This window comes from Trichoderma aggressivum (genome assembly GCF_033847375.1).
Source record: "Trichoderma aggressivum f. europaeum strain CBS 100526 chromosome Unknown scaffold_036, whole genome shotgun sequence".
In the NCBI taxonomy this organism is placed as follows: domain Eukaryota; kingdom Fungi; phylum Ascomycota; class Sordariomycetes; order Hypocreales; family Hypocreaceae; genus Trichoderma; species Trichoderma aggressivum.
In genome coordinates, this window is record NW_026946402.1 from 148160 (window position 1) to 162639 (window position 14480).

Genomic DNA, 14480 nt, shown 5'->3' on the forward strand with positions numbered 1-14480 from the left:
ACGCCAATATGGCGTACAAACATTGGCCATGCAGTGAGACTCGTCCATGCAAGACGTTATTCCATATTGTATGGTATATTCATGTCTGATTCATAACGGCTAAATTAATATACATGCTGTAACGCCTACGAGTAATCATGGAGAGCATTCTTCCCTGCTGGTTGCCCGATATATCCCACTTTTTTTTGGCAATCTTCCATGTGCAATCTGCAATCTGTAACCTCAATGTTTTCACTTATTATGACTGCCAGGTGTCCTCCTTAACCACCTCGGTGACACAGGCCACCGCAGGAACAGTGTAGGTGTGGTTGGGGTCGCTCTCCCAGGTGACGGAACCATCCTGGCCCACGCTGATGTACTTGTACTCGATGACGTCTCCGGCCTCCAGATTGACCGATCCAATCCACAGGGGATGGTTAGTGGCATAGTTGACGGCATCCAGAGCAATGGCCGCGCTCGTGCTCCAGTTGCCCAGCTCGGGGGCGCTACCAGCGACCTTGATTGTCTGGCCAAATTGGGTTGTGGCAAGCTCGTGGAAGGTAACGGCAACGGAGGCCGGGGTAGCACAGGGAATGGGAGTGAAGGGAGCACCAGAAGGAGCGCCAGGCTTGGGGGTCTGCGACGGTGGGAATGACGTGGCTGTAGGACGCGAGTAGGATCCAACCACAGAAGCTCCCGAGCAGCTTGAAGGGACTGAGTTAGCGCCGCTGCTGGCCCACGAGGGGGGCACAACGCCAGCCCGACGGGCCGCGGCGGTGAGAAACGAGGCGTACGACCAGGTCAGGTGAACGGCTGACAGAGGCGTGCCGGTGTTGCGATCGAACTGCTCGGCGAGCGAACCATCAGCGGGGACGTACTTGGCAGCCTCGCTGAGGAATCCATCAGCATATGTCGAGACGGCGTTGATGATGCTCGTAAAGGTAGACTGGCTGCTGGAGTAAGTTCCAGCCGCGACGCCGGGAACGAGCTCCTGGAAGAAGGCCAAAGAAGTGGAAGTCACCGTGATGGAGCCTGTCTTCTTCCAGACATAGACGGAGTCGTACAATTGCTCGGCAGCAGCGAACGTGGCGAGATACCAGGGGTTTCCGTTAAAGTACACGTCTTCGGGGTATCTGCCGACGGCAACAGCAGCGCCAGCGGGAATGCCCTTGTTGACACTGTAGATGGAGCGGAAGGAGTCCACAACAACCTTGAGGTTGGAGAGAGCCTTGTCACTGCAAGGCTGGAAGGTAGAGGCGTCACAGCCAAGGCTGGGATCGAACGTGTGGATAGATGCGAGAAGAGAGTTGGCATCTTTTCCAGTCCTGCCCTCGTTGGTGTTGACTATGACAAGCTGTTTAGTATCGCTCTTCATCAAAGCATGTGGTGCTGGTGTACTTACTGTTGGAGTCAATGTATCCACCCGACACCCAGAATCTTTGGAGGAAGCACAGGATCTGAGGAGCAACAGAGGAATAGGTGCTTCCCGACTGGCCGAGGGTAGCGGCAAGTGTGGCGCCCTCAACAAGAGCTGGGGGACTCGTCAGCATTGACAACTAAAAACACATGAGATATTGATACATACCTCGGTGCTGGTTGGCAACGGTAAAGAACGAACTACCATTGACTTCCTCCCACAGGTCGAAACCGGTTTGATTCCTAAGGTGAAGGTGTTAGAATTAGTCATAAACAAGACGAAGAGACAGCGAGCTTGTACTAACCAGTACTGGGCAACATAGTTGAGATCATTCCGCACAATGGGCCAGATGATGTTTGACACCGTTGACTGGTAGTTGTTGTTGATGAGCCACTTTGAATAGCCAATCAAGGCAATGGCTCGGAGAGCTGGGCCATCGCGCTGCGGGCGACCCCAGTTGCCAGTGAACTGGCTCAAGGTCAACTCAAACTTGGGTTCACCAAGACCAGACCCATCCGAGAGAGAACCAGAGGGGTTTGAGATCCCCTGAAGAGTGACCTGGGCAGAAATATACTGCTCGATGCGGCGCTGCAGGCCAGCATCATACTGCTCAGTGAAGCGGTCTACAATGTTCTTGAAGACAAGAGCACTGTCTCGCGTCCACATGTAGTAGTCTGATCAATTACCCTCGTATTAGTATGTGAAATTTGACATGTCAGGAATATGCCGCTATAAGTCAAACTTACAGTCTGGGTCAGTTGTGCTCGGAGATGCAATCACAGCACCGGCCGATGTACCAAAGGCACGGCACCCATCAGGGCCAACATTGCAAAGGAGGTTGTTTAGTGCAATGGGAGTCTGTGTGTTGATGAAGTCATCCACGGATCGTTTTGTGACGCCGGACAGGCCGTTCGATCCTGGCCTTCCCAGAACCTTTTGGACGGCAACTGAGCCAAGCAGCACAGCAGTCGACAGCACATGCATGATGGGCGGAATGAAGGAGGACGTGTGAGAGGAAACGTTGAGAGACAGAGCCGATGCCGAGTGGCTCGCGGCCAGGTCCATGGCGAAGGCAGGCATCTTTATGATACGGCGCCCCGAGTCAGAGCACTTCTCGCAATAACAACAACGGCTTTCGTTTTGCCGACTTGGTCCAATGAGATGAGCTGTTGCCCGCAACGTCGTGCGTAGACACAACTCTCAACACTCAGTTTAGTCCGACTCGGACCGACAAAAGGTCTACAGGGCCAAGAGTGGATGTGCGGATCATCCCCATGGGGAACTGAGGGCCGCAACGCTGTGAAAGGGCCGATTCTCCGGGGCCCAAGTGCCGCGGCGGGCGGTGCAAACCTGCGAAAAGAAGAGCCGGGCGAATATGGCGGGTTGCACTCAGCGGCTGCGGGATAGGAACAAAAGAGCAAGCGGCGGCGATGGCAATAAACAGAAGTTGGACAATTGCAGGGATCTTCAGCTCTTTCCTGCTCGGCTCTTCTATCCTTCTGTCTGCTCCTCTTCACGCGGGCTGGCTGAATGTAAGACAGACGAGCCTCTCTCTCTCTTTGCCTCTGGATACGGGATCTGACGGCCTTTTTCAATCGTCTCGCCGCCCAGGATCAGCTCCTTCTCGGAGAGATCCGACGAGTCGGTGATGCGGTCTCGGGTGGCAGCGGATGGCCAGCTGATGCCAGCCAGGGCACGGCCCAATCATGCCAGCGGCTTGCTGCTCTGCCTGGTCAGCGTGACGAGCTAGACTCAGAGGCCGGGATGCGTCAGGCGAATAGGCTGGCAACGCGTCATTAGTCACGCTGTCAGGAGAACATGAGCAGCTAAGGAGAGGGAGGGGAGGCGAGGCAGGGAGGCAGTGAGCAGGGAGCAGGCAAGCCATCGGCTAGCATCCAAAGCACGGTGAGAAGAAAGCGAAAACGAACCAGCGATACTCCTAGTCAGCAGAGGCAAAGGCTCCGAGCAAAGCTTCCAACAGCTCCAAGGGGCAGCTCCGCATCTCCAACTTCCCCCGTGGGGCAGCATCCCGGCTCATGTCTCTTGTGAGTCTGCAGTTGCCAGGTTCCCGCCCACTACCGCCTTTAGCCTCCGGTACTAGTCGCCCTACCCTAGACTCAACGGCCTCGAATTTGCAAATCCCATTCACACAGCCGGAACTTTTGTGTGTTTTGCATTGATAGCACGTGTATGGTGCCTACCAGAAGCGACAAGATGGGCGAGACGGCATCAATTAGAAAAATTTTCAGCTTCTGGCATCATGCAAGTTCCGCTGCGTGTGGCACAGAAGACGCCGAGTCGGCGTTACTACGAGCTCTGGGGAGCTGAGTTGTGTTTCACAAGCAACCGAGGGCTCGTGATGACAGCCTGCGGTGGACCAAGATCTTCGCATATGCGTCTGGATCTCTGTGCCAAGGCCGAGCTGCCTCACACGTGCTAGAGATAGGAGAAAACAAGAACATGGCGTGAAGCGGAGGAAAAAGGGACAGGGAAAAAGGGCCGGGCTGCATGAGGTAATGCGTCGTAGCCAAGTTGCTCCTTTTAAGGTACATACATAGATCTTCACATGCATTGAGACGCGATGGAGTAAGTAATCAAACTCACCCAAGCACACGCCAAGCTAGGCTTGATAAAGTGCTTGTTGGTGCGTTTGCCAACATACTGTCATCATACAGCAATTGTCACCATTGACAGAATCCCAAGAGGCTTGCTGTGGCCCGACAAAACTCGTCACGAGGCATGTAAGCAGTCTCCCATTCGCCCCACCAACAAGGGATCCTTTCTTCCATGGCCGGTTCATCGGGGTTACTTCGTGCATGTTTTCCATCGTCCCCGTTGCACAATTAATCATATTTACTCCGTGCAGCTAGTCAGATGGCATCATCGGGTCAGAAGGCTAACATGAGGCTCAACGGCCGCGGCGGAAATGCTAATACGGAGCACCAGCATCGTGATGTAGGCAACCCATGGTTTTCCTCAACCTCATCGGCCGACGGCCTTGGAAAAAAGGGTTGGAATATGGGGCCCCCGAATCCTCCAGCCACAACACTCAAGCCATCTTTCGACGGCGAATGAGGCAGCTAGAGGCCGAGTTGTTCTTGGACCTGTCGATAGGATGATTGACACCATAGCAAGTTGATGGCTCCATAGAGTTATCGAGCTGCACAGCAGTCGACCCTAACGCGTGAACGCAGAGGACCGCTGAGCACAGATCCGTAGTTTGTTGAGAAGGAGAGAAAGCCTAGAAGAAAATTTCACGATACGGCATTATATGGCGTTGAGATAAGATTGGGTTAGTGGGGACTGTCACGTGAACGGAAACACATCGGCAAAACTGATTTAGCTAGCGATAAGCCTTAGCAACTACTGCTATCAACAGTCATTGCTTTAGGCCGACTTTCCTTCACACTCGCGACAATTCAACCAGCCCCATCTTGTACGACGCAATATCGAAGCATCATGGACGCGGCAACGATCGAAGAGACGAATCGCATCCGGATATCGCTGGGCATGAAGCCCTTGCCGGTACCTGGAGCTGCCGCATCGCCCCAAGCCGAGGCTTCAGATGGCGAAGAACCAGCGAGCACAGTCGAGAGTCGCCAGGCGCGAGCTTACGACAATTACAAGAAAGTTCAGGATGACGAGGCTGCCAAGAAACGTCGCGAAGAAAAGGCCGCTGCCGTACGAAAGGCCCGTGAAAAGGCCCAGCGGTTTGCACTTCTCGAAGGGAAGGGGCTGGGCGAAGAAGATGAAAGTGGCGACGTGGATGCGAAGGCGTGGTTGACAGGCCAAAAGAAGAGACAGAAGAAGATTGATAAGGCAAGGAAGCTTGAGGAGGAACTTGCTGCAGCAGAAGCTGCCGCCGCCGCTGCCATACAGTACACTTCCAAAGACCTTGCCGGCATCAAGGTTGCACACGACTCAACAGCCTTTCTAGACGGAGACGAACAAGTCCTTACTCTGAAAGATACGACAATCGATGAGAACGAGGAAGAGGGAGATGAGCTTGAGAACCTAAACATTAAAGAGCAAGAGAAGCTCACCGAGAGACTGGATCTCAAGAAGAAGCTAAAAGGCTACAACCCTAATGATTATGACGATGGCGAAGGCACTATTCTGGCACAGTACGACGAGGAGATCAACGGCAAAAAGGCGAAGAAATTTACTCTTGATGACGATGGCGCTATCGCCGAGCTTTCAGACATCCTTGGTCAACCCGAGCGAAAAGGAAAGAAAATTCAGTCAATAAGCCTTGACGATATTATAGGTGCGTACACATGTCCCTTTATTTCTACAATCTTCCAATGCGACCACCGCTAAAAACTTATTATAGATGGCGCAGCACCCTCATCCGACTATCTTGCTCCCTCAGAGATCAAGGTGAAGAAGCCAAAGAAGAAGAAGGGAAGCAAGGGGACCAGGCAAAAACAGCATGATGAGGATGACATCTTCCCTCTAGAAGCAGCGCCGGCGGATACCGGCGCCATGGATGTTGATTCCAAAGAGTCTTTAATGGCCAAGAAGCGGAAAGCTACTACTTCGGATGCCTTTGCTGATGACGACGATCTCCAAGCGTCACTAGCAATCCAACGGAAGAATGCTCTAAAAAAGCGCAAAAGGACACGCCCTGAAGACATCGCAAGACAACTCAAGGAGGATGAGGAGGAGCCTGAGGAAACCCAAAGCGGCGGTCTTGTCATTGGTGAGATTTCCGAATTTGTCGCTGGCTTGAGCAAGCCAGACGACGAAGACCGCCAGTCGAGGAGGCAAAAGCAGGCCACAAAAAGTCCCGAGTTGGACGAAGATCGTCATATGGGTGATGAAGATGAAGATGCAGAAATGGACGACTACGCGGCGGAACACCAAGAAGCCCTTCTCGCGGCCCAGAAAGAAGAGGAAGAGAGAACCAAAAGGGAACAGGATGATGAAGATGATGCGGGAATTGAAGATGAAAAGGTTGTCGGCGCGGGTATGGGTGCAGCCCTCGCTTTGCTCCGAGAGCGGGGTCTTCTTGAATCTTCTGATAGAGGAAACTATGAAGATTTCAAAGCTCGCGAAGATTTTCTTGCAAAGAAACGAGTATTGGAAGGAGAACTGGATGAGCAGACACGACAGCAGAGAGAACGTGATAGGATGAGCGGCAGACTAGACCGGATGTCTGTAAGGGAAAGGGAGGAATGGGCTCGCCAGCAAAACACTCACAGAGACCACCAGCAATCGAAGCGGATGGCCGAGCTCTTCAACGCAGGATACAAGCCAAACGTCGAGTTGAAGTATGTCGACGACCATGGCCGGAGATTGGATCAAAAGGAGGCGTTTAAGCATCTCAGCCACCAGTTCCACGGAAAGGGCAGCGGCAAGGGCAAGACGGAGAAGCGTTTGAAGAAGATTGACGACGAGAAGCGGCGCGAGGCACAGAGCATGTTTGACGCAAGCCAGAACGCCGGTATGAATCTGGCGACGGCGCAGCAGTTGAAGAAGCGCAGGGAAGCAGGAGTACGGCTCGGCTGACGGACTGTGTGGGAATTTCCTTATATTTGTTTCCCTGTGCCGGGATACTTGCATCCACTACTAACCATACCCCTTTGTTGGACTTTTTGTTAGGGATATCTATCAAACCAAAGGTGCATACTCCTTTTCTTGTTATGATTTACCTCTCTTGCTCTCTGTGTTTTGTCTCTTGCTGACACTGTTAGAGCGGTATCGACACGGTGCGCGTCTGTGTGTTCCTACCCAGGTTCGTCACTTGAGATTCCCTTTCGCACTGCGTAGCGTCGTGATGCCATCTAGTCTAATGCATTGTAGTGTGATACGCATGTCTGTACCCTTTTCCTGTAATCCGTTTTTTAAAAACATCGCTCTCGTAGATTGACGGCCATCATAGAGGTTACGTTTACCTTTTGCTTACCAACATCCCATGTCCAAAGTTTAGTAGTGTTTCAACACATAAAAGGTGCATGGTTCGATTCACTAGCAATATGGAAACATGCATGTATAACAATATACTTGGTAGAACTGACAGCTAGTTGATTCGTATCCAGGTTTCGTCTAGAAACCGATTAGCTTCAATCGCTCGCTGTCATGGGCGATTTAGCCGTTCTAATCAACATACTAAGAAAGGTGATAGGCAGAATCCTTGGTAGAACTATGCCGATTCATTAGGTATTATCTTCGTTCCGTTTATAAACTAATGAGATGCACCGCTTAGATTGTTCTCTGTCATAGGCGATTTAGCCGTTCTAATCAACATAGTAGGTACTAAGAAAGGCAATGGGCAAAGCGCTTGACAGAACTGGCAGCTACCTAAGTATGTAGTTTATTAATATCCTGTTTCTAGTTAACCACTGAATTAGTAGCTTTGGAATCTTCATACGAGAGGCAGATCTCGAACGGCATTTGGCGGAAAATTGTCTTCCGCATGACGAAGATGATTGGGAGTCGGCAATAGCGCCGGTGGAACATCTTCTAGCCCACCCGTGATGCTAATCCTATATCGTTTCATTCTGGCCGCTAGGGCGGAAACAAATAGCTGATGAGACCTTGATAACGTGAGCATTGCATGAATCTCGGATGAAAATGTAACCATACAAACGCTAATTGATGGCTCTCATGCTCGAAAGAAGCTTGGATCCGAGAATTTTTCAACTATTCTGTTAGTAGGAGAAATTTGAACTGCCCATGTATTTATTTGCTTGAAGTAGGTGCTTCTCAATTGGAAAGACATTCAACTGGTAGTGACGAAGAGACTCAAGGTTTTCTAAGCTCTAGAGTCTCAATTATTGATATGATTGCTTCTCGCCGAGACTGATACTCAACGAGAATATTAAATGACAATGATACAACTGTTTCATAGGTATGAAGGTGTACTATCCGCAAATAGCAAGAGTTGTAGGTGGCGGCAGTAGCATTTTAAGCCGACGGGTCATGTTAACACGGCACCGGTACAATGATTGCCTAAGCCTTACAAAGGCGGCACGGAGATGCATTTTCTCGTCCGGACATTATGTTATATATGTGTCATAATCTGTGACTGGGTACATAAACTTGAAGCTTATAACTACCTGCTGTTGCCAGCTTAGGAGAGCACTTCTCTCAACATCCTCAACCGAACCAGCCAGCCACCTCGACATCCTTCCACCATGCAATTCCCCATCATTGGTGTGAGTTGAACATAGTATCCAATCATTGAATATCTTGAGTGTTGAATGAATTATATATAGACACTCCTCGCAATGGCAATTGCCCCCGCGGCTGCCACCGACGGACTCACCTTCGACATCTTCTTCACTCCCGGCAGCGTCCCTACCACTCAACACTGCACAGCAAACGGCGTCCAGACTCTCAGCGAGACTGTGACCAATGGCGGATGCCAAGCATGGGCGTTTCAGTTTGGAGATGCCGTCAAGTTGGCGCCTGGGCAGACCATCCCTGCTTCTTTGCAGACCAACGAGAAGCAGACTTGCACAGTCTACTTTGTTCAGCAGGCTGGCGATACGCCTTCGAGGCACTGCACGGATGTCGTTTTGGGCACGACGGCGGACTTGACCGATGAGTGCTATGTTGCGCCTCCAGGAACATACGGCTTGAACATTGTTTGTGCAAAGAATCAGTAGCCAGTGAGTGTTGGTTGTACGGGATGCTATGGATAGGTACATGGAGTGATGGATCCTGAGACGGGTTGAACCTCGTATAAGGGACTCGGGAGTCGTACAAGATGGATACATGCATGTATTATCGTCCATTGTTACGGTAGCCCAGCTGAAACAGGATGTATGGTCATCAGCCATAGCATGATGTTATAGAACGACTTGAAGCAGTGATGCTTTGAGACTTTTACCAAATGTTAACACATAGATGTAGTATCCGTGTTTTATTCCAGCATTTTACACGGATCGCGACATCATCTTGGATTAGATCTACAATTTGAAGCGCGGTGATCTGGATACGCGCTTGTTATACCACACCAAGCAGCTGCATGTTGCCATGGTCAGATGGACGCAGCCTTGCCACCCGATGGCCAAAGTTCCGATGAAGCAAATTCCGCCTTGTTTGTTGTCAGTGTTGGCTGCGCCCAGCGCCTATCTCACGATGGTTATTGGCTGTCAGCTCATATAAGTGAGGCAAAGGCGGGCTGTTGCCTTGCTATTGGAGAGCACCCCTGTCCACCCCGCGGTTTACAACTCGAATTTAGAAAATGGCATCGATTGAGAGTGTTTTGTCAGTCTGGCAGGTGGTGATCTATATATGTTCTTGTATTCTTCTTCCTTTCTGCCCTTCACGCATGTCATTTTCGGTATCCTCTCAACTCCTGAAATAGTACTGTGAAAGATGAGTGGTTCACCATCTAAAAGAGACAGGGTGAAATCTTTCCTCAAAAGATCCAAGTCCTCTGAAAGAAACTCTTCATTAGCTGCAAAAACGGCCTCTACATCCTTACATGGAAACTCACACTCCGCGCCGCAACTTCTGACAAAAGTGTCATCGAACTCTTTGCGCACGAATGCATCGGTAACCGATAACGCACTCTCTCAAAGTTCTGAGAACCTGTCTAGTTCTCATTCTTTATCTCTACTATCGGCCGTTAAGCCATCTGTCTCTCCTAGTCCCAATCAATCATCAATATCAAATTCTCTTCCGGCCATTATAATATCGCCTCCTGTTCCCATTACCGAGGCAGCGCCCGTCACTACAGCTACTAAACAAATACCCGAGACTCCAACTCCACCCTTGAATCTCTGGAACGATGTTTTCGAAAAAGTCAACGAAGAAACCAAAAAATGGATCCGAACCCATCATCTCAATTCGACCGAGCATTCGCAGCCAGGAAGCCAAATTAAAGGGCTCATTACTCTTCTTGAAAGCAAAACTTTAGCCGAAGACAAAGACACGCCTTCCAGCATGGTAATTGGCAGCCACAAAATCATTTTCCGCGACTATCTACCCTGTGTCGTCGACTCTCTCGTCACAATTGGGGATATTGCCATCACCTTTGCACCGCCGTCGGCCAACGCACCTTGGGCTGCCGCAAAGGTATTGCTAAAGGTAAGGCTCCTAATTGTCTATCAGATCTACCTAGTTTGCTAGCATCGGCAGTATTAATAAATACCAGATGCCGGTTAAAAATATCGAGCAGATGGCAGCCCTTACCGGGACAATCCAATGGTTTACACGTGCTGTCCACAAGGGTCAGATATATGAGTCGATCTACACCGAGGCAACTACGGATAAGCAACTTGTGTCCGACCTACATGACGCCCTTCGAGATGTATATATCGCGGCAATGGAGCTGTTGGCCCGTTCTGATGAGCTATTTGAAAGTGGAATAACTACACAAATACTCAATACCATTCTTCGTCCCGAGCAAGTTCCAGGTCTCGTCTCAGACTTGGCAAAAAAAGAGGATGCTGTTATGCAGGAAGTTCAGGCTTGTGAAGTTTCACGAAGTGCCAGAACCGGCACGAAACTGGACCAAAAGTTACAAGACATGCTGAAGATGCTTGATGAAATGTCGGTGCCGCTGAGACGAATCGATGAGGGCGTAGCCAAGTTGCTCGAAAACGAGAATCAAGACCGACTGGAGAAATTGATGAATTTTATTAGTCCAGATATGTTCGGCCAAAGCCACTCTGAGTTTAAGAGTCGAAGGATAGCAGATACCGGCAATTGGCTAATAGACCATGAATGCTTTCGCAACTGGCAAGCAATACCGTCTTCAACAGTACTTTGCCTTAAAGGAAATGGTAAGTCCCTCAGTTCATTAGCTTCCCATATATTCTATCACTAACCTGATCTAGTCGGTACTGGCAAAACGTTCCTTACTTCACGAGTCATTGACCTCGTGAAGGGGACCTTAGAGGCATCGGCTCACGACGAAGGATTTGCCTACTTCTATTGCCGCCGATCCGGAACCTCAATGCAGGACCCCGTCGTCGTTCTCAGAAGTTTTGTTCGCCAGTTGTGCTATAGAGATGACTACGAGCATGTCCAAGAAAACATCATTCAGATCTGTCAGGCGGCGGAGAAGGAACAGAGAAAACTGGACCACAAGGAATGCAGCGAGCTGATCTTAGGCTTGCTGAGCCTCTATTCAAAAACTACTATCATTTTTGATGCTTTAGATGAATCTGATACGGAAGAGAATGGTCTAGCCCAGACTATCGTTGATCTGGTAGCAAAGGCCACGAAGCCGGTCAAAGTCTTTGTATCCAGTCGTCCAGGCCGTGAATACCTGGGCGCATTCGACGCAACGCCAACAATAACCATAAATAGCGATGACCAACAGGTTGATATTGAGAAGTTTCTTGACATAAAGCTTTACTCTACAGTGTCATTTCAAAGACGCCAGAAAGAGATCCAAGAATTGATTAGGGAAACTTTTACATCTCGAAATGGCGGAATGTAAGTCATGCCTATTCCTCATTCTTCATTCCTTGGCCCTCTCGACTATCCATTCTATCTATAATATCATTCTTTTACCATGGTAGACTAACATCGTCTATTAATCATAGGTTCCGATGGGTCCATCTACAGATCAACCGGGTGAATCCGCTTGTATCGAGCGATGCAGTCAAACTGTGGGCCAAGACAGTTCCTCGCGATCTAATGGAGGCATACGACCAAATGTGGGACATGTTAAAAAAGGATCACGAATGCGAAATGCCCTTGATTGAACGTGCCATCAAATGGGTACTATGCTCTATGCGACCATTAGGAATCGAAGCTCTGTTGACGGTAATCCAATATACGATTGAACAAGACATATTGGTACAGAAAGAACGGCAAACTCGCCAGGAGATACAGTCGCTTTGCCAGGATTTCTTAACGTTTGATGAGGAGAAGCACATGTGGATGGTGCCGCATGCTTCCGTTGCTGAATACTTCGAATTCAGGAGTGAGATTTTGGGGAACTGTGATGCGTTTGCTTCCAACATAAAGCTCAAATTTCTTATGAAATTTACCAAGGAAGTCCCTGTTATGAAACCTATTGAGTATGTCCTTCTTGCGGAACATGAGAAGGATATCCTCGACTACCCGGAAGAACACCGGTCTCCTTGGTTCCAATCTTTTAAAAACAAATTCACGTGCGATTGGCCTGAGCACGTCGAACGATACGACAGATGGCTGGGCTCAACAAAGGGCGGAACCCCCGATGCACAACTTGTGGCGTCACTGAAGCGACTGTTCAGTCCGATAGACGAGGCCAATGCCTATTATAACAGATGGCTTGACCTCAAATTTAAAGATGGGAGATCCGGGTTGGAATATCCTTTGCTCTCCGTGTGCCGCTACGGGCTTTACTACGTTCTGCAAGATTGGTGGGAGAATGACATCGTCAACAACCCATTTTTGCAATTTCTGAATAAACGAAGATATCGGGCTCTTGAGCTTGCGGCAAAGGGCGGATGCATGGTAATTTGCAGACGTTTGCTGAGCACAATGGATATGAAGGATCCGGCTAGACTTGGTCCCGCGATGAAAAACGCGATAGAATGCGGTAACAAAGATCTCATCTCACTTATAGTGACACAAGGGGAGTTTGACATCAGCCTTTATCTCCGGGGTCAGCCAGATCTCGTTATTAGCGCAGCCCGCCATCCCGGCCTGCTCCAGTGGCTTGCGGACCACCGCTGGCTCGATGTCAACAAGGGATTTCCCCTGCACCTAGCTGCAATGATGGGCGATTTCGAAGCAGTCAGGGATCTGATCGAGGTTGGAGCTGATGTGAATCTCCTTCCCAACGTTGCACGCACATTCGGGAGTGCCCTTGCCGCCGCCGTTGCTTCAGAAGTTTCCGGGATAGAGAATTCGAGGCGCATCAAAGTAATAAATCTCCTTCTCGAGAAAGGCGCAGACCCTAACCTGCCATTGAACACTGGCCATTTTGGTAGCGTGCTAGAAGCGTTGATATGCTCTTGGCGACTGACACCATGGTCACACGAGAACTCAACTGGAGATAGATACACAAGACCCAATAGAGTGCTGGCAATTCTACTCAAAGCTGGGGCTAACCCTGCCATGTTGCTCAACCATGGGAATTATGGCAGTGCTCTTGCTGCTGCCGCATTTTATGGGTTGAAAGGCATGCTGATGGCCATGATGGTGAACATCAATGACAAGGATACGGCAATCGAATGTCTTCGCCAGAGCAGGCATCCTAACGAAATCTTTGTAGGAGATTTCAAAGTATGGAAGCAGCTGAGACAAGACATAATAGCATATCTCACCGACGACATTGGAGTCGACAAAGAAACTCTTTACAAAATCGGGCTGTGGCAAGTCAGCCCAGAAGAAGTCGGCACATTCGACGGTGGATTTTTCATTTACAGGCCAAGCCAAAAGTCAAACACCCAGGAACAAAACAACCAGGGCCAAAACAACCAGGAACAAAGCAAACAGGTACAAAACATACAGATACAAAACATAGAGATACAAAGCACCCAAGAACAAAACACCGAGGAACAAAACACCGAGGAGCAAAACATACAGATACAAAGCACCGAGGAACAAAACACCAAAGAACAAGACACCGAGGAACAAGACACCGAGGAACAAGACACACAGGAGCAAAGCACCCAAGAACACAGCACCCAGGAGCAAAACATACAGATACAAAGCACCCAGGAACAAGACACACAGGAGCAAAACACCCAGGAGCAAAGCATGCAGGTACAAAACATACAGATACAAAGCACCGAGGAACAAAACACCAAAGAACAAGACACCGAGGAACAAGACACCGAGGAACAAGACACCGAGGAACAAGACACCGAGGAACAAGACACACAGATACAAAGCACCCAAGAACCCAAAACCCGGATCCTCTTCCAATTTTTATATATATTAGCAGCCATTGCATTCATGGCATTTCTGTGTGGAATCCTTGAGCCGCGGAGCTGGGCCGATTGGGGGATGCCAATCATGCCCAATTACCCCAAACCTGTTGGCTCATGGCACCTCTAGGAACCAATGATTTACGCGCGCGTTATTGGTGCGCAAGATGTAAAGCCTTCAAATTTGTTATATGCTTTCTATTAGACTGGCGAAAGCTTTCATGTTAGCATGGGTTTACAGGGGAAAGCCCCTT

At 49.6% G+C, this 14480-nt stretch overlaps 4 protein-coding genes across 4 annotated transcripts; 3 read left to right on the plus strand and 1 right to left on the minus strand.

Moving 5' to 3' along the window:
* Window positions 1-238: 238 nt before the first annotated feature.
* On the minus strand, window positions 239-2476 carry Triagg1_7840 (CAZyme family GH15 and CBM20; the record flags this gene model as incomplete). Its single annotated transcript, XM_062902620.1, has 5 exons — window positions 239-1323; window positions 1382-1510; window positions 1565-1638; window positions 1701-2070; window positions 2143-2476. The coding sequence occupies 5 exons, from the start codon at window positions 2474-2476 to the stop codon at window positions 239-241; spliced, it is 1992 nt and encodes a 663-aa protein (XP_062753173.1).
* A 2379-nt stretch (window positions 2477-4855) lies between these two features.
* On the plus strand, window positions 4856-6907 carry Triagg1_7841 (transcriptional regulator family: SART1; the record flags this gene model as incomplete). Its single annotated transcript, XM_062902621.1, has 2 exons — window positions 4856-5663; window positions 5730-6907. The coding sequence occupies 2 exons, from the start codon at window positions 4856-4858 to the stop codon at window positions 6905-6907; spliced, it is 1986 nt and encodes a 661-aa protein (XP_062753174.1).
* A 1628-nt stretch (window positions 6908-8535) lies between these two features.
* Window positions 8536-9009, plus strand: Triagg1_7842 (uncharacterized protein; the record flags this gene model as incomplete). The annotated part of the gene is made up of 2 exons (XM_062902622.1): window positions 8536-8556; window positions 8617-9009. The coding sequence occupies 2 exons, from the start codon at window positions 8536-8538 to the stop codon at window positions 9007-9009; spliced, it is 414 nt and encodes a 137-aa protein (XP_062753175.1).
* Window positions 9010-10294: 1285 nt separating this feature from the next.
* On the plus strand, window positions 10295-14356 carry Triagg1_7843 (uncharacterized protein; the record flags this gene model as incomplete). The annotated part of the gene is made up of 4 exons (XM_062902623.1): window positions 10295-10438; window positions 10506-11136; window positions 11191-11794; window positions 11905-14356. The coding sequence occupies 4 exons, from the start codon at window positions 10295-10297 to the stop codon at window positions 14354-14356; spliced, it is 3831 nt and encodes a 1276-aa protein (XP_062753176.1).
* Window positions 14357-14480: the final 124 nt, after the last annotated feature.